The sequence below is a fragment of the Aquila chrysaetos genome, chromosome 17 (assembly GCF_900496995.4).
Source record: "Aquila chrysaetos chrysaetos chromosome 17, bAquChr1.4, whole genome shotgun sequence".
Taxonomy (NCBI): domain Eukaryota; kingdom Metazoa; phylum Chordata; class Aves; order Accipitriformes; family Accipitridae; genus Aquila; species Aquila chrysaetos.
In genome coordinates, this window is record NC_044020.1 from 21,507,238 (window position 1) to 21,534,328 (window position 27,091).

At 39.2% G+C, this 27,091-nt stretch overlaps 1 protein-coding gene across 8 annotated transcripts in view; it reads left to right on the forward strand.

The window, feature by feature from the left end:
* The window catches only part of RIMKLB (ribosomal modification protein rimK like family member B), a 60,598-nt gene that overhangs the window by 29,763 nt on the left and 3,744 nt on the right, over positions 1 to 27,091 (forward strand). For 4 of the 8 annotated variants that reach the window (XM_030041030.1, XM_030041029.2, XM_030041028.1 and 1 more), the window contains 4 exons: positions 10,800 to 11,030; positions 12,931 to 13,017; positions 15,984 to 16,187; positions 17,632 to 21,802. In XM_030041030.1, coding sequence (XP_029896890.1) covers positions 10,800 to 11,030; positions 12,931 to 13,017; positions 15,984 to 16,187; positions 17,632 to 18,095 — 986 coding nt within the window. In that variant the 3' untranslated portion in view covers positions 18,096 to 21,802. Of the gene's footprint in view, positions 1 to 10,799; positions 11,031 to 12,930; positions 13,018 to 15,983; positions 16,188 to 17,631; positions 21,803 to 22,647; positions 22,829 to 23,988; positions 24,731 to 27,091 lie in introns of those variants that run through there. The other 4 variants (XR_003927194.2, XR_003927195.2, XR_003927196.2 and 1 more) reach the window with 4 other exon arrangements.

Here is a 27,091-nt window from a genome sequence, read left to right on the forward strand (position 1 = left end):
ATGATCTACAGAGTCAGACTTCGAATCTGTATGTTAGCACTGAAACAGTCTCGCTGCTACTGATGTGCAAGCTTTTCCTGATTGTGGATACTACTGTTAACAGTCTGTGTTACTGTCAAACTTGGGAATTGTAATAAGGCATCAAAAAGGCATTCCTTGTTTTATTAAATGTATAGTCTTAATATATTAAAGGAATGACGCAAACCCTTTCTCTTAGCAAACTTTTGAGCTTAAAATTTGGAATTACTTCACGGCATTTAACACCATTGATCACTGGGGAGAGCAACACAAGAAGTTGATAAAGCAAATAGCAAAAGTGCTGTCTTAGAACTTCTTTTAAATTCCTTTTGAGAGCTTCCTTTCATATAGTTTCTTAAATGTTGCTTTTCCCCTGTTACCTTTTTGTATTTTGCATTTGTCGTTTTCTTTTCTTCCGGCCAAGATTTGTTTACTTCCTTTTAGAGAAGAAGCTAATAGCTGAAAGATAATAAAAGACACTAAATGCTTTTCAGTTTTTCTATTTTTTTCTTGCTAAGGTTAGACTGTCCTGTTTTTTTTCTGTTTTGGACTGAGATTCCTTCAAGAAAGTGAAAGCTACTTTAAGCATGCTGCAACAAGCTTGGTAGTAGCAGTGGCTGATGAACCTGTTGTTGCTAGTCCAAATAATAATCTCTAAAATCCTGGTCTGTTTCAGAAGTCATCTGAAAGATGTTAAGATGACACTGACACTGAAAGAAGTAGAGGAAAGCCTTCACTATTATCCTTACCTACATGTTTTTGCTTCTGTGCTGCCTTCTCTTTCCTGTGGATTCAGGTCATCGTGTAGGTGTGCAAATACTTTTGCAGGTAAAGTGGAGAGGCATCATGGGATTTGGAAGCAGCCGCTGCAGTAGCAAAAGAGCAGGACTGTTTCTTTCGGTGGTAGCGCTGACTTCTGCTGATTTATAGTGTTTGTGTCTGAGGGTGGTAGTTTGTTAGGTGTTACAACTGATTGGACTTTCACTGCCCAAAAGGCAGTCTTACTCCTCACCTCTCCTTGTCTGTGCATACCCACCCTTTGCTCTTGCAGGATGGGATCTGGTTAACTGAGGTCTTGCCTCACAAAACGTTTCAGGTAAGTAACTGAGCGCAAAAAACCCTGAATGGTGCTCTGCAAATGTAGCTATCTGACCTAACTCACTGAGAGGGGGAGACAAGTGCCAGAAATGGAGCAAAGGACAGTGGAACTATATGGTCAGAACAGGGCAGTATGAAGACCTCCTTCGGGTTCAGTGGTAAGTTTGTTCTCTAGGCTATCTTGTGAAACCTCACTCCAAAGTTAGTTTCACTTTTTTTTGGCTTATGCTGATTTAATACGTTTCTATTACTCAAAGTAGCAGTGGTGGTCTCCCTCTCATTATGCCTTATTTGTTTTTTCACAATGTTGATACTAACAACTGCAAAGCTATGGTAAGCTGAAAACTTAATACTGCCCCTCCCTCCCCCAAATTGGCTTCCTCTTGGTCACCAACATCTGGACAAAGGAGAGATGATGGGAGCACATTACTGGTAGTGTGGTAAAAGACAAGATTGTCGTTACGTATGTCAGCTCTGGCTTAGGTCAGATCAGCTTAAACTGATCATGAAACCCAAGGTTTTTTGTTTTTTATATGTAAAAACAAGAAAAAGTATTTGTAATGTAGTTGCTAGAAATAAATTTTAAAGGCATATAGTGAGCGAGGGCAGGATACATAAATCCTGTTATTGAGCCTGAGCTTTCTCTTAATATGAAGAGTCATTTATATTCCTTGAGAGCTTTGTTGGGAAATCTAATAGACAAAAGATAATCTAATCACTGCAGTGGCTATATATAGCATGTGTACATGCATATACTTGTATAAGAATTGGGGGACCTTTTTGCAACATTCAGGTCAAAACCATCTCCTTTGCACTCAGTCATTAACTTGAGCTATGCGAGACTTCGCTTTGTTATAATTCAAATAATTTAGAACTTTGATCAACAGCTACACTTCATTTTTAATTTCAGTAAATTTAAATGGATCTCAGCCTGAATATTTTATCTTTGAGTTTATGCTATGGAAAATATTTAAAATTCTTCTAACTTGTCCCAGCAGCAAATTAGAAAAGCAGATGTGTGATGAGAACTTCGAATAAACTCAGTGGGAAAAGCAGAAACTGACTTTCAAGGTGTTTGAAATCACATCCTTTCCAAGACTGTTTTGTTTTGGTTAATGAATCTTTTGATTCTGCTTTTGTGGCGTTTTTCTTCACAGTTTTTTTCACAATGCTCCATTTAAAATGCATCTTAACAGTTAATATCACTAAAGCATCCATGTTTGGGAATAGGGCTAAAATACTGTATATTTCTTTCTATACTTATTTGGATGCCTTTTAAGTAGTCTCTGGAAATGTATTTTTTTGTTAGTGATGCGAAGTTTCTTAATTGTTTGAGTGTTTATATAGATACAATAATGGTAGCTAAGGTTTTAACATTATTTCAGTATATTTTCCATGTTTATATACCTACCATAAAAGCAATTCTCAGAGCAAGATGGTGGTCTAGAATTAATTTGTGTTTGTTATGTACCTTTTACATACGTTTTTATATTTGGGTCCATTCACATCACATTTATGCATGATTCTAAAGAAGTGCTTGTCGTTTGGGATTATAAGCAAACAATGTATTGTGACTAGAAATGTAGCTCAGAAACACAGATCTAGCCATCATCAGTCTGCTTAGTATTGATTTAGTGAGGTACGCATATAGGCATCTGGTCTGTTTCCCCCTTGTGCCGCAAAAGAACCCCTAATTAATCCAGAATGGCCGTAATCAGTTTGAGCATCATCGTCCTTCCCAAGTTTTTGGCCATTTTCAGTAGCCCACACATTTCTGAGAATGATGCCGTGTTCTTCCTGGGCAAGGGAAGGGATCCCCTGAGTCCAGGAAGGGACATGAAGTAGAGCTGGTTTAACTCAGGTACCTGCTTGCCTTCTGTTTGGAGCTGCAGCAGTGGTCTTTTGTGAAAGTTTTCACAATGCTTGCGTTAGGAATTTATGAATTGAAGCTGAAGCTGCTCCTCTTTATTTCTCTGCTTTCTGTTTCAGAATAGAATGGCGTAGTACTGTTCTAGAGAGATCAGTTTTGTCTCTGCTACGTGTGATTTCATTTGAACTGCTGAGCTATGGAAGTGTATCTTGGCGAGAAAGCCTTTTTGGTTAAGTTTGTGTGGAGATGGAGATCGAGGTCATATTAAACCCATAGGGTTAAGTGCCAGAACTTGTTAATTTGGTTTGAAAAATGAGTAAGTAGGATAGAAAGGCAGAGAATATGAACTTAAAACACCCAGCACAGAACTATTGTAGAAGTCTGTTTCTGTGTAGAGTAAAAAATAGCTTGGTAATCCTGGATATCAAAGGGGCTTTTGCAAAGCAGTGAAATTTTGGAGAAACTGTGACAACTTAGTGTTCAGACTATTAAACTGTGGCTGTGAGGTGGTAGAGTGATGCAGAGGAGAAAATGCCCATGCGACTCCCAAGGGGGAAGTTTAGTTTGGTGTTAGTAAATTGGTGAATTTCTAGAAATTCAGCGTTTAGCTGCTCTTCAAAGGTTAATTTCTAGTTTAAATAAATTTGTGTTTAAAGTGCTGTATTTTACTACCTATCACCCAATTTGTGGGCATTTATGTTGCTTACATTTGTTTTATAAGATAGATATGTAAGGTTAAATCAACATTTTGCAGCAGGCTTTTGAGGTATACAATAGTATTTTGTTAATGTTAATTCTACTTTGTTAATTATTCCTAAATTCTGCCACTCTCTTAGCAGAATGTATGTTCGAAGTATGCTGAGTTTGAAAAATTTTAGAGGTCTAGTTCTGTTCGAGTTTGTTGAGGGAGTGCATGTCTTGTTATTGCCAGTAATCTGCTGTTAAAGTTTGGGCATTTCCCTTTTGTGCTTTAAGCTTGCTTTTATGTGGCAATTAGGATGAAACACATTTAATTTTCTGCGAGTAAGCTGTAAGTAATTATTAAACACTTTAGAACTTTAACACAAATATTATGCAGTGTCTTGCGGCTGATGGATGTCGGGAGGATGAATGAACCAGAAATAGGAATGCACTGCTTTGAGAACAGGTGTGAACCTAGGTTTGTAGAAAAAATCAGTGATTTTTGTTAAAACAACTGATAATTGGGAAGAGCAGGTAGCAGAATGTGATGTCCTCAAAATATGAGGAAAGGTTTGTGTGCTGAAAGGCTAGCCTGTTTTTCCCAGCTGAATTAAGTTGAATTCATTATAGCCTGCTTGCTGAGTGACTGTTCATTTGGGAAACGTTAGCAACTCCATGGATGGATGGATGAATAAATTGGTGTCACGAAGTTGAGAGAGCTGGAGACTTTCAGGGTAGCATACAGATCTCTGAGGAAAAATCTCAGTAATATTTTTGGAAATTCTCAGTCCCTGTTAGCTCCTGTTGGGAATGTGATGGGAGCTGGTGTATGTTTGGTGGTTTTGAAAATTTGATTCAAATTTTATTTTTCAAATGCTGCATGCCCAATGACCATGCATTATTCCACTCATTTGCTATGCCTGTTAGAAATGTATTCCACATACTGGAGCTGTCTGAATACTGAAACATTTTTTTCCTGCTTTGTTTTACTTACATGTTTCAGAGCAGTTGGCATTTATTAGGGGTTTTGCCAAAGACAGAGGCAGTCACTGAAGTTAGATTCTTCTGAGAAGTGGCTGCTTATGGCAGCTGTGGCCGCAGAGGCAAGGATGCCTTTTGTAGCTATCCATGCTCCACAAGGAATAATTAAACTTTCTTGTCACGTTTGGGCACTTCTCATAGTCACGCAGTTCTCAGATAAATTCTGTAAAATGTGTACGTTTGGAAGCCAGTTTGAAAGAAGAAGGCTTAATGACTAGAATTTTTCATGATGCTGGATTCATGGCAGCGCTGAACAGGGAACATCTGCCAACCCACCTTTTGTACATCATTCCCGCTCTTTTGATCCATTTGATCAGAAGTGTGATGTGGTAGGAATGAACTTCCATGGGTAGCAAGACAATTACCAGTTGCCTTCAGGCATGGATTGAAAGGCTTGGTGTTTTTCATCATGGAAACCTGTTTACTGATTTAGGTTTTTCTAACATAGATATAGAAGTAAAAGTAAATGTAGTAATTCTCCCTGAGAAAGTTTCTTCTTCATTACTCTTATGTCAGTGTCCCTTTGGTTTCTTCCCCAGGCCATAGCTTCTGACATTTCCACCTACCTTAGTCTTTTCATCTATTATAGTCTATCAGTTAATACTGATAATTGAAGTTGCATAAAAATAGAAGCTTGATGTCAGTAATTTGATTTACATGTAAGCCTACCCAGGTCTCCTTCTGCTTGTGTATTAAATACTTCCAGCATTTAGCTCAGTGTCATACTATTTTATTGAAGAAGTTGGCTGTGGTTCTTACGGTTACAGACTGTACTTGAAGACCTGAATTTGACTCCTAAGTTCTTTGTGGTCTTGGTGACTCAGGTTGCTTTTTTTGACTGTTATCCAAAGTTATAATTTGGAATGAAAATACTTTTATCAATTTATTTGATATTGCTGGGATTTATTTTTCGTTAAAAATGCCTGATGTTTGCTATAATGAGAGCTATAAAAGCTCTGTAATTATTTTTGATGTCATTGCAAATCTTTGAGGTTTGAGACATATCTCCTGAAACCGTGTTCCTTCTGTGAAAACATTTGCATTGTTTCAGCTGAAAGGACAATTGTTCATAACATGCGAACTGGACATGAGATATTGCTTTGCAGTAGCTGTTACTCTGCTGATGAACTGATTCTTGTAGAGATTGGAAGGGATTTGTGTAGAGTGCAAACTGAACAGAATGAGTTTAAAAAATGTCTAGCAATTTAAAATGCTGCTTGGGTGCTGTGGTTTAACCCCAGCTGGCAACTAAGCATTGCACAGCCACTTGCTCACTCCCCCCCCCCCCCCCCAGTGGGATGGGGGAAAGAATTGAAAAAAAAGTAAAACTTTGTGGGTTGAGATAACAACAGTTTAATAGGACAGAAAGGAAGAAAATAATAATGGTAATCAAATGACAATAATAATAGTAAAAGAATTATAATATACAAAACCAGTGATGAACAATGCAGTTGCTCACCACTCGCCAACCAATGCCCAGTTAACTCCTGAGCAGCGACCCCTCCCAGCCCCACTCCCCCCAGTTTATATACTGGGCATGACATCACACAGTATGGAATGTCCCTCTGGCCAGTTTGGGTCAGCTGCCCTGGCTGCGTCCCCTCCCAACTTCTTGTGCCCCTCCAGCCTTCTTGCTAGGCAGGAGAAGCTGAAAAATCCTTGGCTTAGTCTAAACATTACTTATCAACAACTGAAAATATCAGTGTGTTATCAACATTCTTCTCATACTGAACCCAAAACATAGCACTATACCAGCTACTAGAAAGAAAATTAACTCTATCCCAGCCAAAACCAGGACAGGTGTGAATTAAGATGTTCAGAAGCCACAGAATGCCATCAGCTCAGAAGTGCTTCTTAGAGTTTCTAAAGCACAAGAAAGTAGGATCACTGGGTAGATGAAGCACCAATGTTTATGGATTGTAATAGGTTTGAGGCTGCAGTTTAAGAATTTATGTGTTCTGGCTGTGGATGCGATTGACTTGCAGAAGCGTGTTTGGCTTGCAAGCTATATGGGGTATTGTTACAATGCCTGTGTTTGGGCACTTAGCTTGTCCCAGTTGTGTAGTGAGATCCATTATTGTAGAATACCTTTACTGATGCTTAAGGTTAAGCATTTTGCCTTGTGTTTTGCTGTAGGGTGGGAACAAGCAAATAGTCAGCTTAGGAGTCTTAGCTGACAGGCAGCAACTTGTTAAGTCACGGTAACTGTTTCATTTGTATGTCTGTATTTTGAGGCATTTCATTTGGAATGTGTGCCACCTAAATGATAACCCTCTTAAGAGTTAGGCTTTTTGTGATTGTGAGATAAATTTGTCATAGGGAAGAAGACAGAAGGTACTAAAAAATCCCCACGTGTATGAATGAGGGCTGGGAAGTTCCAGAATTTTGTGTTGTTTCTGAAGTATGTGTATCCACCCTAAAATTGTACTAAATCAGGTTGTTGAGAGGCAACTGTCATCCTGAGTATCTTGCTATGCAAATAGGCTCTGCCATGTTAGGTATTACTGTCTCAAGAACTTTCTTAGGGTAGAGATACATGTCTCCTGATCTCACTAGTAGCAGCAGTAGAAGTTTCCGCCTCTTTCTTCCATCTTCACTAGTGTTTAATGCTGCGTCCATTTTCTGTGGACTTCACAGGTTCACGTGATGGCTTCTATCTGTTTAGGTCAAAATAAGTCTTTTTAGCAGAGACCAGCTACTTTGAACTTCAAGCTCACCTGCTGTTCTTTGGGAATGACAAGCAGCAGGACCAGTTGGGCCAGCTGATGAGGAATCATGCATTTACCCACTCAGTTCTATCATGTGCTGCTTTGAGCTATCTTCGAGAGAAACTTGGGCTTTTCAGCTTTATTTGAGGGATGTGATGTAACTGGTCAAGTTCATTCCCAAATGATTACAGCTCGCATTGCAAAAACTCCTTTTGCACTTTCATCTGAATACTGTGATGTTTGCTGTATAACGTTAAAAAGTCTACCATGTTCTTTTTGGAGAGTTTCATCTTGCAGAGGAAGAACAAAGAAAACTAGTACTGGGTGAAAGAACAGGTCTTGTTCAAGTGCAGGATTTACATCTATTTTTATAGTGTGATATTCTAACTCTGGAGTCTATCTCATGGGGCCAAAGAATACCCAAAAGTTTTATGGTAACCTAAGAAATTGTTCCCCCGGCACTGGTAAAATGGTTGTTCTGTGTTGGGAAAGTTAGTATAGTATTAGAGAAGCATGAAATCTCCCTTTCCTGGCTGTCAGTATTGGTACTTCAGAGGACTGTATAGCTGTCTGTTTGCCATGTGTGTAATGTCATGGGCATCTATTGAGAACGCCAACAAATGGACCAACTTGTTGTCAAGGTAATTCTGTATGATTTGAACATCTGCCTTCTGCGTGTTTGTGAGGTCGGTTCATTGTCCACAGGCAACTGTGACTGTACCTCACTACTACTGTTCTGGGACCAGGATGGTACTGTTACTGTGGAAGAAAGAGAATTCATTCATCTCCATTTTCAGAAAAAGTTTAATTACCTCTTAACCATTCTTTAAGTAACATCTCTGTAACATCTCTTTTTTTCCTTCCTCCCTCTTTGCATCATAAATTGGTTCTTTGGAAAAGAAATTAATTGTATGCACTAATATCTTCTGTGTTACTGCTTTCAGCACATCATAGTGAATAAATAATATTTTATCAGCCCACTTGGCAATAATGACCATTAACCTCATTGTTAACTGCTGGGTCTCAGATGGAATGCTGAATACAAGCTTGTTCCAAAATGGCAGAATCTGACTCTCCTTTTTACTGTAGTAAAGCTGCTTCTGTTTGCAGTGCTGTGTTGCTGGGAGACTGCAGCTAATTTTTATGGCGCATGTCAGTAGTAGTGATTCAAATTATACATTTCATTGAGTAGCTTTTCTCTTTGTTTGTAAACTGCCTTTTATAAGAGGGGAGAGAATTTTTTTTTGTTCTGGGGAGAACACTATCCAGACCAGAGAAAATGATTGAATCTGGAACAAAAGCTCAGATTACTCTGTTGATAACATCATTGTACTTCCAAAGTCACTCCAGGGGGGATGGTGGCCAGGCTGAATTTACACCAGTCTGATAGTCAAGTCTAATGCAGGTATTCAGGAGAATCCCAGGTGAGGCATATACATCTCCTCAAACTGCTGTTTTTCTTTTTCAGGCTCCGTGGTGCAAAACTTCAGCATGTGGGGTGACTTTAAAGCAAAACAACAAAATAGACTCTGACAGATCACGAATTAGAAAACTATGTAGTTTTGGTTCACAACAAAGATACAGTGGCAATTTTGGGGCTCCGTAGAAAATGCAGTCCTTTTTAAAATGATTATTACACAGCTTGCATGTGGATCAGGACATACATGCTATTACAGTGGCAAAAAGTGGGTGTAGTTGGGTGTGCACCTAAATGAGAAAATACATGTGTAAGGTGGAATCTGACTAATAAGTTAAAAATCTTTTGCTTGCTCAATCTGTACTCCTTTTCTGGCTAAAGGAGATGGTAGTCCATTTCCTGATGTTCACATTTTGCTTAGGTTTTTTAGCAGTGTCTTGTTTTTAATCTTGCTTGAGATGCCTCTATAAAATTGTGTGTGTGTGTCTGAATCCTGCTCGCTTAAACACGCAAGTCATGTCAGCTGCAATGCGGCAGTGCTTGGTGCTAATGAGGTGAGCAGCCAGAGCACCCGTCTGCTTATGTTTTCTCATCTCTGTGCAATTATGGCAATGGGGATTGGAAAAAGGGTTTTGGATTGGATATGGCTCTGTTTTGGCCTTTCCAGAGTGTGGTTCTGTGTACTCCTGAGGACTGGGTGGCATATTTCTACTTCCCTTTTGGGAGTTAGGTGGTTGCTTCATTATATTTAAGGCAAGCTCTAAAATACATCCTGGCTGGGAGAAGAAAAGGGGAAGTACAGAGAGGGGGACACCCTTCCTTCTCCCCCCCCCCCCCCCCTTTAATGCATCTTGAAATGAAATATATTGCTTGGTAGTACACTTCACGTTGAGTAGATGCAAGTCTGTATTTGAAAAGTAAAATCTTTGGAATAGAACTAATCGGGTAATTAATTTGGGCTAGTTCTGAATAGTTACAGCTGGCCTTTCATAGGCACAGAAATGCAGATGCACTGTGATTTCTCAGCTCACCTTCTTTCTTCTTTTTAACCCTTAAGGTGCTGACAACAGTGTGAGCTGTGTATTTTACACTGAAGTCAGAAAGCTTTACTTTGAACATAAGGCAAATAAAGTGAATATCAAATCCTATTTCTCTCTTCCCATCCTCAGATGCCAGGCTATCTTCATCAAGCTTGATGCCTTCCCGTCCAATCCTATCGTATTCCCATTCCTGCAGCCTGTCTTTCAGTGTTTCTTTTTCAGAGACATAATCTGTAAAACTGTAGGTCATGATTAATACATTGTTTTTGGTGGCAAAGCTGGCTTTCCTTCTAGTTCCTGCCTTAATGTCATGGGGTGCTGCCCTGTTAGCTGATAAAGTTATTTCTGAGTACTTACTTCGTATAAATCAGATTGTTGAAATTATCTGTGTTAAAAATACTGCAGCTTTTTTTTTTTTTTTTTTTTTTTTTTTTGAGGGTCATATCTAATCTCTGTTACTTTGGCAGTATGTTGCGTAACGTGATACCACAAACAGAGGGATCAATACAGTTGGAATGGGGAAAGGTATGAACTGTATCACGTAGGCAAGAACCAGTGGTGTGAGGCAGGAACCTCCTGAGCTATTGATACTGCTGATGTGAATGTAGTGTGCAGCTAACACCCATAGAAAAGATGATGTGTCAACCTATAAAAAAATTCCTTCACCTTAGGAAGGAGGCCAAGATTCTGTGCCCTAATACAGTCTGTCCTTTGCCTAATCCTAGTTTTAAGTGGGTTAAGAGTGACATGTATGAAACAGCACAACTGACGGGGATGCATTTTAGGGAGAGTTGCGCTGTTTTAATGCTCACTGTTGAAGTCTGGTATCTCTGTTGTGATCACATATTGTGCAGTATTTGTTTGCCTGTTTGCCTTCTCCTGAAGACCTTGTAGTTGATTGGGGTGTTTTTCTCTTCCTTCTTTAGGTCTCCGGGTGAATGGGGAGCTCATTACTGCTTACCCGCAAGTGGTGGTTGTGCGTGTACCAACACCTTGGGTCCAGAGTGACAGTGATATCACAGTCCTTCGCCACTTAGAGAAGATGGGCTGTCGATTGATGAATCGTCCCCAAGCCATCCTCAACTGTGTCAACAAGTTCTGGACATTTCAAGAACTTGCTGGTCATGGTGTGCCTCTTCCAGACACTTTTTCATATGGTAAGGCTTTTGGATCAAAAGGATAGCATAGTTACCTACCATAATGTATGCTTTTGCAGTGCAAAAGAGATGAGTCAAGTTTTGGAAATCACAGAATTAAATAGCATGAGGCTAGTTCCACAGATAAGTGTTCAGTAACCAGGAAAGGAAATTAAAGTCACAGCACTCAGATTCTATTTTTGGTATTTTTGGCTTTGTTTATTAGCTGTGATGCTCTGGGAAGAGTACTTTAACTGTACCTCAGCCTCCCAAGCAACTAATTTTGGCTTAAACCACTTTGAACTATTTTTTTCCAATTGCCCGCAACAACAGCCAGCAACTTGGGCAACTAAATGTCATAGGATACTATAAAGATCTAGACTTTGGTAAAACCTGAAAGTAGGTTAAACTTTTATGTGAATAAAAATATCTGTGAATATATTAGTTATGAAAGGACAGAAAGAGTACAAGCCCTTGTGTTGAACTTTTAACAGTTGTTTAGGTTTTGTTTCCCACCAGAGAAGTTAGTTATTAATGTTTCTTGTGCCTGCCTCTGGAGTCTGTGGTTCCTGACAAGAGTGCTAGATTAGAGGAACCATTTGCTTGAGCTACCCTGATGCTATTTCTGTTTTTAATTACAATATATTAAAGAATTGAAGATATCCTTCTTGGGAAATACCAGTGCTTTCCTCCCCTTTGTGTGGTTGCAGCAATAGGCTTTTTGTAATGGGAACTTGACAAAAACACAAACAACTTGACAAAAACACAAACATGGGTTTCCATCAGTTACTACGAATTACTATTTCCCATCAATTACTTTGAAAACACATTTGAGAAGAAACATACCCTTTCTTTATAGATGTGGTTGTTCTAGCTCTTTGAGAAAGGAATGAGTTTTTAATCTTTTTGGGGGGAAGGGGAGACCACGAATGATGGGGTAATTGCAGAACATCTCTGTTCATAACTCCCTGCCACTTCTTTTAATGCCTGCCTCTGGAATTTGACAGAAGCATGACCTTTTTATTTTTTTAACACAAGTATCAAGTTATCAGTGAGAGCTGGCTTTGCCAAGAAAAACAGGATGTGCTGAATGACATGTTATTCCATGACACGCATTAAAATCCATGGAAGGGTAGTGATGGCTGCTGCTGGCTTTGTGACCAGTGTCTTGGCTTGACTTCCGCGCTTTACTGCACATGCTGTTAGAGGAGTCTCATCCCTTTTGTCTGCTGACTTTCTCTTCTGTATTTCTTGTACTGTGGTCAGCCTTCTGTGAATTGAACTGAACTCAAATAACCTCGACGTATCAACCGTAATCATGTGAATGGTAGTTAAAAGCTACTCTCTAAGGTCCTTCCAGATGCAAGGAGACGAAAAGGTTGAAGTACTACTTCAGGAAATAGGGAGAATGAGATGCAGGAGACTTAAGCCTTGGAAATGGGGGAGGTGGAGTGACAAGATTTGGGTTGTTGCTGCTGTCTGGATTATGCCTTGTCTTTGTATTCCATGTTGCTTTCCTGGTTAGTAGTTTGGATGGAACTGTTACTGGTGTTATATCTGTGCTATTTTCCCGCTAGACACTTGAAAAGGTGGGAGTTGATAAAGTAAAATGGATAAAATGGAATGAGATGGTAGAATCGGGGCATTCAGATTTGGAAGATTGGATTGAGCCTTTTGGGGTTGCGATCAAGAGGCCTTTGTCAACTTGTGTCTTCCATTTCAAAGGAAGTAGGAGTTAGTATCCCACAGATCACAAACACCTCCAAACTCTGATCATGCTCCATGACCAAGTTCCTCTTAACTGATAGTTTTTTCTGCATTATCTAAGCTGTAAGGGTGGGAGGAATGTGTGGCAATTACATCCCCAATTTGGCCACACCAGATGGGTGGCACATAATGTTGTTGGTTTTCTTTTTGCCAGGTGGTCATGAGAATTTTGCCAAAATGATTGATGAGGCGGAAGTGCTGGAGTTCCCTATGGTGGTGAAGAACACGCGGGGTCACCGAGGTGGGTGTGAGGTCAGGGGTGAGGGCAAGGAGTATTCTGAGCAGCACTCTTTAAAGATTTTTGTCTCGTCAAGGGATGATAGTTAAGAAGGTCTTCTATTAGGTGTTGGACTTCTTTGCGGTACATCTGAATTCTACCATCCTTCGACTTCTGAATGTTGAGTAGGCTGCAACAATGGGAAGCAGTTTTAGTAGAACCTAGTCTTGCAATAGCAGGGGGGATAGGGGTTCAAAATTGTGGTGCATTGGTGACTTCTGTGAGGAAAGCTTTGAACTGGAGTAATGGAAGGTCTGGCCTTAAGCAAGTAGAGAGAAGCCTACATGGATTTTAGGGATGTTTCTAAATAGGCATAAGAAATGAAATCTTAGTTCATTCAGTCTTATTAATTTGATGTTTTTTCTACTTGACTTTGTCTGTAATTAGGATTCTGATTTAAATAAAATCTCATATATTGTTTGTCAAATGATCTCTTTTTCAGAAAAAGATCTCTGACAGTGCTGGTGATAATACAGCAGGTTCAGATTAAATTGTTCTGTTATCAGTCTTTTGTTTTAAGTGTTGAATATGAAACCATACATCAATTTCGTTTAATGTTTGATAGTGATCTACTAAAGGAAACCAGGTTTAAAATCCATTTCAGAGGTTATTTGCACAGGAGGTTGCAGTGTTTTTAATTTACTTTAAAACCAATTTAATAAATACTAGAAGTAAAAAGAGACTGAAACCGAAGTTTAAGCACATAAACCAGCAGTTACCTTAAACAAAAGCATAACAAAAAGATGCCACTTCTTCCTTCTTATTGTCTGTCAGTTTGTTCCTCCTCTGTGCTGCTCTGGTGCATCTCTTCTGCTGGCCTGAGTGCTTCTGTAGCCATGTAGTAAATGGATTCAGGAACTGATGTTGAATGAATCTAGATGGGTTATTTTTACTTGGTTTAATTACTTACATGAATTATCATTTACTCGCACAATGCTTGTGTTGATGTAATGGAAGAGTGAGAGCAAAAGGCTGGGGCAGAGGAAGGTTAGACCTGCTTCTGTTGGCAGTAATACCTGTTTATAGGGTTTTAAAGTGCTTGTGGAGCTATGAAGCCAAGCTGGAGTTTGACTTTGCAGCAAGCTGAATTTGACAACTGTGGAGTATCCGAGACAGTGGATTTGACTTGATACTGCCTCTTGTTAAGATCTACTAAATAATTACAGAGTTTGGAGCTATTGACTTTCTTCTCCCTTTTTAGCCAGAATTCATGTAAATCTCCATTTACAAGTTTTACTTTAGAGCACTCTAAATTCCAGGTGTTTTAGTGCAAATTTCTGCACAGTACATACACTTTCACATTAAGAGAGTTGGGGAAGCTTTCAAATTAATTGAAGAGCAGCCATTTGCAAATGGTATTTAAAAAAAACAACAGGCAGACGTGGTCATAGGTACTGGCTGATGAATAAAAGTCATACTCTTCTAGTCCCATTTTCTAAGTAGTTTGCTGCTGCAGCAAATGTGCCAATCTTATTTTTTTGCCAAGATGTCATGATGCTGCATAATTACCAAGAACTAAGTAGTTCCCCTCCAAGGCATCATTCTTCCTATCCCATTTTATGAATACAGTGGGATTATTAAGTGCCTGTAGGAGAGCTAAAGTTGGGAATGGGAGAAAGCACATGGAGGTTTTTGCTTTCTTGTCATGGTTTTTAAGTCTACATTCTGATACTGTTTGTGATGAGAACTTCCATGTTCCTTAAGCAGCGTTCTGTGTTACGGAGACCTTAAATCCTGATGAAGCAGAGGCTGCTCCAGTTGGGCGTTGTAGCACTTGGTAGAATTCTTCTTCACACGTTATTTCTCCTAGTTCTGCTACTGCTGCATTTCTGTTCCCTTAGTTAAGATAGGCAGTTTATCAATTGATTTTTGTACTCTGTTAGCATTGTAGCATAATTGAGTGACAATTCTGCCACAAAAAAAATTGTGCAGCCATGTTGCAAAACAAATCTAATATGACACATAAAAGAGTCCTTAAGAAAGGGGAAGAGGAGTTGGGAAATGTAGGTGAAGATGGAAAGGGATGCCATCTTGTGAGACCAGAAATGAGGTGGTAAGTGGTAGAGTCTGTTTCAGGAGTGGCTTCCATCAGTATTAGTCAAATTGGAAAAGAACAAAGAAGTCTTTGGTGTGCTCTAGAAATGAAGGGGAATGAAATGACTTGTTTTAGGTTAAAAAAACCAAGTCCTTGAGATGTTTGCTTGCAGAAGAGCTAGTGATTTCTAAAGAGTTTTTTCCAAAATTGTAGTATGTTCCATTCAGTTTGTGTCTTGTGGAATCTTCTGCTAAATTATCTTGCATACTGTGGAGTCTAGTGTTTTCCTCTGAACGTAGTTGTTCCACTGCAAAGCCTCATTCTGGAGTTGTGAGCCCTTGTAAGTACTGGGAAGAGCAGCTCTCAGCAATTTTGCAGAAGAGAGGCGGTTGGTTCTGCAGTGGCACACTAGCAACTTCAGAGTTCTTAGCTGCCTGGTGTTTAACAGTTTCATGTCACTCGTTCCTGCGTGTGAAAGCTGTAGGCTGAGGGTCCAGTCCTCTTGTGGCTGAACAAAACTGTGTTATTAATTAAATGTCTGCTGCTCTTTAAGTATTTCTTCCTTTTCCCCCCTCATTAAGGACTTGTACCAAAAGGAGCTGAAATTACAAGACCACCTCCTTTATCTAAAGCTGTCATCTTTTCTTTTTTTTTTTTGTTTTTTTTCACTCTTCATGTGGCTCCTCAACTCTGTCAGTACTTGAACACTTAAATGCACTGAAGCAGTGGAACACTGATGTCCACAGAAGAATTTGTAAATGGGTATAAGCTACAGATGGGGCCTGTGAGAACGGGCAGCATACTGGTCAGAGTTTTTACTTTTATGTGCTGAATTATTGACACAGCTCAAATCTGTAGCTTCTTCCAATCTTCCGATGTTCTTTTCTTCATACAGGTAAAGCTGTGTTCCTGGCACGAGACAAGCACCATTTGGCAGACCTAAGCCATTTGATTCGTCATGATGCCCCTTACTTATTTCAAAAATACGTTAAAGAGTCCCATGGCAAGGATGTACGTGTCATCGTAGTAGGAGGCCGTGTGGTGGGCACCATGCTCCGCTGCTCAACAGATGGGAGGATGCAGAGTAACTGCTCACTTGGTAGGAAAAGCATTGTTCATAGTTTTGATCAGAATTTTTCAATCCAGTTGAAAAATCACAAACCCAACTGAAGTAAGCTGCAGGTTTTATTTTGTATTAATTGTGCTCACTGTTGGAAGTTTACAGAGGAAACACGAGAGTGAGGATTAAGTGAGATGCGTGTTGAGCAAACACGGAAGGAGAGACAATCTCCGCCCAAAATATTAGATGGATAGGACTGATGAAAAGGAGGGGAAAGTTCTAGGAACACGAACGGAGCAACCGATGTGGCACTGGCAATGTCATGCTAATGCCATGTTATCATTCATTTCATCCTGTTAAGAGGAACAGAAAAAGAAGGAAGATGGAAGACGAGACTGAGGGAGGTGGAGGAGACAGCCAGTTGGCAAGAGGGTGGAAGAGAGTGTTAAGGGAGGAAACTGTGGAAGGCAATAAAGAGATGGATTGCATTGTGCAGCTGCTGGGCTGCCTTATGTCTGTCAGGCTCCTGCCTGCAACCCTTTCCCTCAAAGACAACGTCTGAGAGGAAGAGGAAGATTACTGCATTGATTGTAGAATACTCAGAACTGTTTTTCTGCATAGCTTTGGATGTAGGACAAGCGAGTTTCCGGGGGTAGAAGGAGGAGGGAGGGTTGAGGTTGCCTGGCTGAAGCTGTATGGAACCTGACGAGGGGTGGGATAAAATGTATTCAGGTATAGTACAGTTTTGGTTAGTCAAAATGCCTGAGGGGTTTTAGTTACTACTTGATGCTGAGGAAGTATAGCCTGAAAGATTTTTCTGCTAAATGTTTTTTGGTTTGTTACTGTTTGGTTTTTTTTAAACTTAAGTGTTGTGATAGATGAAGTCTGAGTCGGTTAATACTTAGACGACAGACTGTGAACGGGACCAGTTGAGGTTCAGACACAAATGATCCCTAATTCTTGCTTTAGAGACAGCAACCTATGATAGCAAGCTGAGAGGGACATGAGCAGATGACAGTGTCTCAGCCCGCATCCCTCTCTATTATATTTGTTAGAGCTGTAGTCTTGTCAGGAACACTTGCTTTAATTTTGCTGAAAGATTTCTTGTGATAACTTAGAAATATGTATGGGAAGCCTCTGCCTTAGAAGGAACAAGGGTGGTTTGTTAGGTCATCTTTTTAATATCCCAGGATCATAAAAATACATGATATCTTTCTGGACTAAAAAGTCAGCACTTAACTGTTTTTTAAACAAGTCATAATCTTGACCTGGCTTTGGCAGGTCAGAATCTTTTGAAATCCTGCTGTGGCTTCAAGTTCATTAGTAGTCACTGTGGAAAGGAGGTTGCTTTCTGAGTCAGTAGCAGTATGCCTGCAAGCTCGCTTTGGAGCTTCCGAACCAAAAAGAACCAACCAGTTGAGAAGGATGTCAGTCACCTGTGACCAGACTACAGACAGCAAGTTTTTTTTTCCACTTTTTCCAGGTGGCGTAGGGATGATGTGCTCACTGAGTGAACAAGGCAAGCAGTTGGCAGTCCAAGTGTCAAACATCCTGGGGATGGACGTGTGTGGCATTGACCTGCTGATGAAGGACGACGGTTCATTCTACGTCTGCGAGGCCAATGCAAATGTAGGTTTCATTGCCTTTGACAAGGCTTGTAATCTAGATGTAGCTGGTATCATAGCGGACTATGCCGCTTCTCTCCTTACCCCCGGTCGCTTGACGCGGCGCATGTCCTTGCTCTCTGTGGTGTCCACGGCAAGCGAGACTAGCGAGCCAGAGCTGGGCCCTCCAGCTAGTGCCGCTGTCGACAATATGAGTGCTAGCTCCAGCTCTGTCGACAGCGACCCTGAGACCACGGAGAGAGAGTTGCTCACCAAGCTCCCGGGGGCTCTATTCAACATGAACCAGCTATTAGCCAATGAGATCAAACTTCTGGTGGAGTGATGCCACATGTAAATAGATGACCAACAGAACTCTCTCTTGTAAATTTTTTTTTTTAAACCAACTTGCAATGCTGTTTATCAGAGAAGCTCAGAGGAATGAGGAAAGGGGGGGTATGTGTCAATCAAGAGAGCAAGAGTGAAAGGCACACGTGCTGTGGTTGCTGCCCTTTTTTGCAGAACATAAAATTGTGTTCATTCTTCAGCATCAGTTTTCTAATGAAGATGCTCAGTTCACAGCCTAAGTGGGAATTTTATTTGGATGCTGCTTTGGTCCCCAGACGTATTGCAGTTCATGTGTGTTCACAGGCAAGCATTGAAGCATGATTCACACTTGGAAGATTTTCGGAAAGCTGTCTGGCAGCTCTCTAGAAACTTCTGTGAATTACTGCACCAGTTAAGTCTTTTCTACCTCTGTAAGGCTTGATCCTGTAAACTGCCGAGTGCCTCAATTTCTCAACGTGAGTTGAAGGTGTTAAATACCAGGTTTTTAAAGTTCTGGACACCTACTGTTCCTGCTGCTGTAGATGGGAGCTGTAAGTTCAGGATCCTTTGAGAGTCACCACTTTCTGACCTTGCAGGATTATGGCCTTTCAAATGATGAGGCTGAGAGAAGTGTCAGTTGACTTAACGTGAGCTTTCTGTACAAATCTGTAATTTGTGCCATCTTGGTATTAATTGGCAGCTTTGTGTCTATATTTCTTTATAAAGTTCTTCTCATTTCAAATCCTAATTTTGGAAGGTATGTAGGGGGTTTGGGGATTGGTCATATTCTATTTGTGGCAGAAGTGGCACGTTTTAACTATTTTTTGCATGATTGGAGGAGATAAACAGCACTGTAATGTTTGGTATACAAATGTTTAATCCAATGTGAAAAAGAATTACACTAGTTTAAAGCAAACGTGCATCGACTTGTATTTGTTAGTGTTTTAGTCTTTTTGAGAGAGATCTGCAATGTTAATGTTCCTTTTTCTTTAATACATGCTAGTCCAACACTCCCTTCTCTATGCCTGCATCTTTAACAGTGGCCAAAGTGACAACACTGCAGACGTATTTGTAAAGAAAACACTGAGTTAAAGCCTGTACATTGGTGGGGTGGTGGGTTTTTCTGGGTTTTTCTATTTGTTTGTTTTTATTTTTTGCTTTTTTGGGGGGGGAAACGTGGTAAGGTATGGAGGATGGAAAAGTTGGTTAAAAGTGATTAAATATCTAGAGGTACTTTATGCTAAAGCTGCAGTTCATACAATACTTACCAGGCTTACTTTTTCCCCACTGAACATAAAAGCTGATGTTGGCAGAAATCCAAAGAGTATAACTGGGGAGAAATACTCAATTCTTAGCTTTGGGAAACATGCAGCAGATTTAAAGAAGAAAAATTTAAAAAAAAAAAAAAAGGGAAAAAAGAAGGAAAAAAAAAAAAAAAAGAGAGCTCAGCCAGAATAAAAAAAAATAAAATATATAACCTAGGTCCACAAACAATTAAAAAATTAATCCTGGACCCTTATGTGTGTGTGGTGTGAGTGCACACACTTGTGTGTGTTTGTGTGTGCGCATTTGCTTTGCTTTATTTCTTTTTGGGTTTTGGCTGTTTAGCTCCTAATTTTTTTCCAGGCTGCCTGATTTTCCTTAGTCCTTCTGGCTGTGCATTTTCTCATTAGCCTTGAGCTGTTTTGGAAAACAGATAACCAAAACAGATACTGAGTCCATTTTTCAGTCCCTATCTTCCCCCTTCTTTTCCTCCTCCTCCTTCTCCTCCCTCCCTTTTCATTCCTTTCTCATTCTCTGGGTTCATAAAGCCCTGGAATTATAGATATATATATATATAAAAAGATAAGCCTCTTTTTTTAAAAACAAAAAGTAAAACGTTTACAATTGAAAAATAATCTTGTGAAAATAGGGTTTGTTTGGAGGGGGGTTGTGTGTGTGCAATGCTGCTGTTTTCTGGATACTTTAATGGAGCATGTCCCATGTACCCTCTGAAGCTCTGCACTGCCCACCTCTGTGGCCCTTCCTCACCTCTCTGCTGCTCTGCTGTTTTATCTTCACTTGGACCTTAAACACAACTCACGGACACTATGCAGAGAGTCTTCAAGAGGCAATAAACAGAACAGTATTAACCTGCTTTATGGAGGTTTGATCATGCTTCTTTGTACAGTTTGGTTTTTTTATTTTAAAAGGAATGTAATAAAATGGCTTTTTTTTGTAGAATTAAATATTATTATTAAAATCAAGTGAAAGGTTGACTGTTGGTGTTAAGCAGGAGAGTGGACCACCTGGTCCAGCAACAAAAGGAGCTTCAGCAGTAAAGGTATTTTCAAATCTTTCTTCCTGAGCCTTCAAGCGCACAGGTTATACCTGAAGAATATAAAGGTCTTTAACTTCCATGAAGAGTTGCAGAACCGCAGAACATGAAAGAAACCTAATTTGATAGTCACTGAGCAGTAAACTGTCTCTTCCAGAGGCTCTTCTCCCCTTGCTTGTTTAAGGGGAATTTGGGTGGTGGTGTGGTTTGGGGTTTTATTTGGGTGGGTGTTTTGTTTGGTTTTTTTTTTTGTTTAGTTTTTTTTTGTTCATTTGTTTTTTCTTTTAGTTTTTTTACTGGTAGGTGCCTGCACTCTTTGAGAGGCTGATAGTGTCAATCCTTCCCTTTTCAGCTGTGGCACACATTGAGCACATGTGGAATAACAGCAGGGAGTAAACATGTGCTAGTTGGTATAGTGGGACCTCTGTATTTCTATCACAGGAAATATCTTTTAGAGGAAAGAGCTAGTAACTGAAAATTCTGGACTGATTTTTGAGTCTCCATGGTACTTTGTGGCTCACAGGAACTTTACATTTCTATCACCCTTTCAGAATGTCCAGTTTACACCTCACAGTAGTAAAATTTGTGAAGTAAACATCAGATTTTTTGAAAGACAAACAGTGGATTGAGAGATTTACAGTTTGGCTCCTTTGGCATAAGATGCTCCTCTGTGATTGGTGCTTCCATTTGTAGTTTGGAGATAAGTCTATGCATGGTGATCAGGGAGGGAGACAGGATTTGAAACATCATGTACATTTGTTTGGGCACTGGGTATTGATACTGTATGAAAACCTCGGTTGAGGGTTCATTGGTACAAATGGGCACACTTGTCTCATGTATTTACTCCCTACTTATCCATTGCTCCTGAAATAGTGAAATGTATAGAATGGGCTGGGGGTGCGAGGGGAGTGTCTTGTTTTTACTTAAAGGAAAAAAAAGCCAACAAATGAAGCCTGTGGCAACCGGGCAGTGTTTCTCATTGAAGGTGAACTTTACAGACATCAGCTTTATACACTGTATTTCCTTCAGTTCTGTATGGTGAAAAACACATGCTAAACTTTCATACAGTTGCACTACCACTACCTCCGTATGTGGGTTTGGAAGCATGTGCTGAAAAAATGGTCAATGTAGTGCTGGATTACAATAGTACTAATACAGCTGATGGTGATAAAGCTATTTTTGTATATTTTAATGTTTGAAAGAGCCAGTTAGAAACTCTTGTTTGCAAGAATAAGTCTCCTAAACTACATCTGATGAAATTTTGTTCTTTGTAACACGGCAGATTTTTTTTCTGTTCAACTTGCCACGTTTATGATGTTGATGTCTTGCTATGTCAATGTACGGATTGTATCTCAAGCCTTGTATTTAATGCTTTAATGTGTTTTATAAAATCTTTTCTTGAAATGTTACAACACCTCATCTGTAACACAATGTCAATTCTTGGTGCATATGTGGACTGTTAACATTTTTGTTCTGAGCTGATGGTCACTCTTGGAGCATTTTCTCCCACTTCGTGTGCTATCTTTCATGTTTGATACTTACTCAGGAAATAACCTCTGGAACATCTGTGTATGTCAGACACAAAGGAGATGCTCCTTCAGATATTCTACTGGACTTCAAAATCCAACAAATGAAATGAGTGACGTTTGCTCAATCTTTTCTCCCCCTTGTTGCAAAAATCTGTCAGTTAAATACATAAGGGACCTTAAGGGCTTAGAGAGACTTTGAAAACAAATCGCGTGTACAGTATCTTTCTCATGGCTGACTCTTTTTGAGAAGGTTTATGGGCTTTATGGCTGGTGTGAGACACACGACCCACTCCTGTTCTCTCTATGGAATAGTAGGTGCTCGGACAGGTAACTTCTGTTGTTACTGTCTTTTTTCATTTTTAATTTTTTCGCTGTTCTAGGAATTGTTTTAAACTGAACACTGCAGGATTTATAACCAGATGTTTGCTGCCTTTTCCTTTGTTTTATTTCTTTAAATCTTTCTTAACCTTTGAGGGTGACTTTTGGAGCATTCTGGTGGTGGATCTTGGCCTGCTGTTGGAAGCCTCCAAGCCTCTCATATTTCCAATTTGAGTTGCAAAGTTTTTTGTTTTGTTTATTTGTTTAGACCAATGACACAAATGCGATGCGTGGATTTTGGGTGGGATTTGTTGTTGCTCTATTTTGTGTGACTTATTCTCCCTTTTTTTACAGAAATGTGTTCTAACAGTTCACACTTTGTTACTGTTCTTTGCAAAACTTTTCAGGAGCCAAAAAAGTCAAACAATCCAGAGAAAACCTTCCCTTCTCCCCTTTCCGATGGCGAGAGTGAGAACTTATGAAAAGTCCTTGAGAATGTTCCTTCCTAAACTTTTCCCCCCAGTAATGCAAGCGGGTAAAATGGTAAACGCAGCAGTTTGGTGACATCCAAAACCGACCTGTTGTCAGGTAAATTGACTCTTTTCTGCTTTTACTGTAACCTTCATAAGTTTGCTAACTTGTTTGCCTTCCTTTCTTCCCATCAGTTCATTTTGGTGAGACTTCTCGAATGATTTCTTTAACAGTGGTATTTAGAGAAAATCCTACTTTTCTTCTTTATTTCCCCTCCTTATACATGTTGACCTTTTAAGAAAACTGTCATTGTCCTTTGCTTTACTCAGGTGAGACAAAAATGAGTCCCCTCATGTAAGTATATGAGGGATAGTTTTGTAATACATTAATTTCACCTCCTCCTTATCACTTCAAGGTAGTTTGCCTTCAAGTGTACTATTTAACTTAGGTTTTTGAAAGATATGATGCTTTCCAGTTGCCAAGTGAACATAAAATATAACTGCATCAATTAGGAGTTGATAGGTATGAAAAACTACTACTAAGAATATTAAATTAAATCTATTAAAATTCAATTGAGCAGGATCCTGTAAAGAGGACAGATGGGAAAATGTGTGTGCTAAACAAAAAGACTGGGGCTGAGTATTTCTGTCTGTGGAGGATGGGGTGACGCATTTTATGTTGCCCTTGTTGCTATATCTAAGTACTTGTACACTTTATCCTTCTCTGGTAACTCCCTCCCTTAATCTCAAACCGCTTAAAAGTGCTGGGAACTTAATATTTTTTTACTTTGTCTAAGGAGGAGAATCTGTATTTTAGTCAGAGGTAAATATCAGACAATTGGAATACCATTCAAAGTGGAAGAATAGGAGCCTACAGGCAGGCTTCCAAGTTTCCTGATGCAGTATTTTATTTCCTGTGACACCTGTAAAGAATTAGCACTTGTTTCAGACTTTTTTCTGTGTACATTAATAACTCTTCTATATCAGCATAAAATAGTCTACTGTTCATATTCTCAATTTATATTTTCCTGAAACACAGCAAATTTATCAGCAATACCATAAATTGCAGCTTCAAATTAAGGTGGGAGGGGATAATTTTAGAGCCAAATTTTGCTCTCAATTACACTGAGATAAACCTGGAATCACTCTGTGAAAGTCAGTGGAGTGATATCCAATTTGACTGGTATAATTGAGTGTATAATTTGTGTCTTTAATTTTACTTGCAAGATAATTTTACAGACCTGTTATACTTATGTTTCCAATGCTTTTTCCTTTCAGACACACCCACTTCTTGCGTCTCAGCACTGGGCAGGCCTATTCCTTTATTTGTGTATATTTTTGTGCATCAGCTGCTATAGGACACGGGTGTAACGCTTTCAGGCATGTGGTTGGGTGTCTTTTTGGGGGAAAGATTTGTGGGTTTGTAATAATGTCTAAAAAAAAAAGAATTTAATTTCCTCAAATTTGTTGAACAAATTCATGTTGGCTCACAGTTTTGCATCTCTGACCTGATTTTATATATATTACATGAAGATTTTCTTGAAAGAAAGACAATGCTAGTTCTTTGCAGTGTCTGCAAATTATCTTTGGTGGGGAGAGTTGATCAAAATTTACTGCATTCTGCAGAAGTTAATGTCTTAATATTTAATGTTGCTGGAAAGGTGGTTTTTTTACAGCTCATGCTCCTTCCTCTTTACGGAATGGCTTTCAAATCCTTGTATTGATCTTGGTTGTGCCCAGTGCTTTGCCTAGCGTATGGGGAAATGTTGTAGAACTTGAATAAGCCATGACATCTTAGACAAAGGATGATGATTATGTGCGTGCTGAACAAGAACTTCTTCTGTATGCCCTTCTGCTGCAACAGAGTAATAAAACTGGTAGGTGGCAGCAGCAGCAGAAGAAACTCATGTGACTGTGACCTGACAAACCTCCAGTACTGGGAGAAATGGATTGCAAAATATTAACTGAAGTGAGGGGGACGGAGGAGAGAGACAGAGTCCCTGAACTGTCTCTTTGAATGGTGAGTCTAATTTATAGAATTCTAACCATCAAAAGACTAGCTGTAGTACAGTAGACACATTGATCTATCTGATTTGGTGTTTGCTTACCTGATGTCCTAATTCTGATCTTTGATTCAACATTCCAGTTTCCCCACTGCCTCTATAAGGCACAGTATATGCCTTAAAAATTAACCTTCACCAAAATTGCCACATCTTAAGAGTACTGGAAAACAAGACTGGAAGGAATTTATCTAGTCCATCCATTTCTCTGCCCCACAGAAGATCAGTCAGTTATGCCATTGGTGACATGTTTGTTTTAACCTGGTTTAAAAACCAAGGAATAAATGAGGAAGATTCTGCAGTCTTTGCCTATGGAATTTTATTTTATGAAGGTAGAAAGCATCCTTACTGTCAGCCAGTGGTCAACCTCATAGGCTGAGAGCCTATCTGCTTTTTTTGCTACTTCCTTTTTTGCCCATTTGCTATTTAATCCTACTTTTGGGGTGATTCTCTTATGTACTTCTTGTACATATAGGTCTCTTGAAATGTTCTTCAGTATTTTATTACAGTGCTACTTGGTGATAATCATAAATTTAACATTTCACATCAAATGTTGGTTCCTTTGAATCTAAAGCCTGGTACCACTTTCAGTGTGAAGAACTTCTATCCTAGTATTGTCAGCGTGCATACTTTTTGTGCAAGGAGCATACTTTACAAATACATGTAACAAGCAACCAGCTTCATGCTGTAATGACGCTTTCAGAACTCAGAATTTTCACATGGTACATGGTGGTTACTTGAGATTTAGGGACAACAGCAGGGATTCACCTATAACAATTAAATAGGTTTGGCATTAAGTCTAAATCGTATCCTTAAATCTAATTTTGCCTGGCAGGGCACAATGGTGCACACATAGTCAAATGAATCTAGATGAATTTTTAAAAAATCTGGTGTGAAGTTTCCTATCTATAAAAAGCCTCTTTGAGACTTTCCTCTCTGTTTCTGAATCCTGGCCTTTTTTTGATTAGTTTAAGTAGTCATATGAGTAAATCCAAACTGCTAAGTACAGAAGATAAATTGCTGCTTAGATTCATACCAGTTATTAGCCCATTACAATATAATAAAAAGGATTTAAGGACAACTTATTAATTGAGATGCTCAAATATCTTTACATAACACTTAAGAAAAATTTGTTTCTACATAATGTTAAAGGATTTTTATGTAAGGAGGAGATAAGATATTGATAGAGGAACAAAGTAAAAGTACAAAATGTTCTCAGGCACCCAAATGCTATCAGTCCCAAACCTGGAAATTTAAGTGAAAACTCTAAACCAGGAAAAGCTGAAGCCCAGATCTGTTATTCTCTTCTGTGAATTTTATGTAGATACTAATTACATTGTAGTGGTATTCATAGAGCGCCATATAGATGAAATGATAGATGCCTTAGAAACACCATGATAGTAAAGGACAGTGTTCTTTATGGAGACTTCATGTATCTCAAGATAGAAAAAATGTTCAAAGAACCAACAGCTACAATTCTTTTTGAAAACGGGAAACACAAAGTACATAATGTTTCTGACTTAATGGCTAACAGCTAGTACTTTCAACCACCTCTTCAGTTATCTAGACCAGTGGTCTCTAAAACTTTTTGATTGCACATCTCTATCAGTAAAAAACATTTTGAGCATGCTCCCCAATGTATGTTTGTTTATAAGTTATATACATGTACTACTATGTACATTATAAAACATACACAAAACCAGAAATTAAAAAAAGATGAGATAAAGATGAAATGAACGTTATTTTAAACATTTATTTCATTGTATTTATTAATGGTGCAAAAAAAAAATTTTCTTCCTGCAGTCCTACGGATTGTCTTGCGTAACCCCCTGGGGAGCGTGCACTCTGCTTTGGAGAACACTGATCTAGACATTATTAAAGAATTATAGTTGCACAGGTGATTAGTATGTTCCATCATAACAATATCTCCATTTTAAGTAAGTCTCCTACCAGAGATTAAAATGCTGACCTCTAGTAGGATGACTTTTCTTTCTGAAAAGAAAGTAAAAAGGAAAGAACAGCTGGATATGGAAGCACTGGTAAATGGTCTGGCATACGGGAAGTTTGAAACTGGATCAATTGAAAATGCAGAGAAACGCGTCCAAGTGGATTGAGGAAAAAACCCTGTGGTCAGAATATGTACCAATATGCAGAACACAGCAGTAGTTTTTGTACTTTCATAAGTGTTTCTAGTTCACTTACAGCTAAGTATTAGTTGATAAATTTCAAATTCTGTTTCCTGTAGTTATCTGGGGTAGTCACACTAAAATCAGGAACAACGCTTATATTATGGGAACTAAGCTGGATCTGAGTTTTTGACA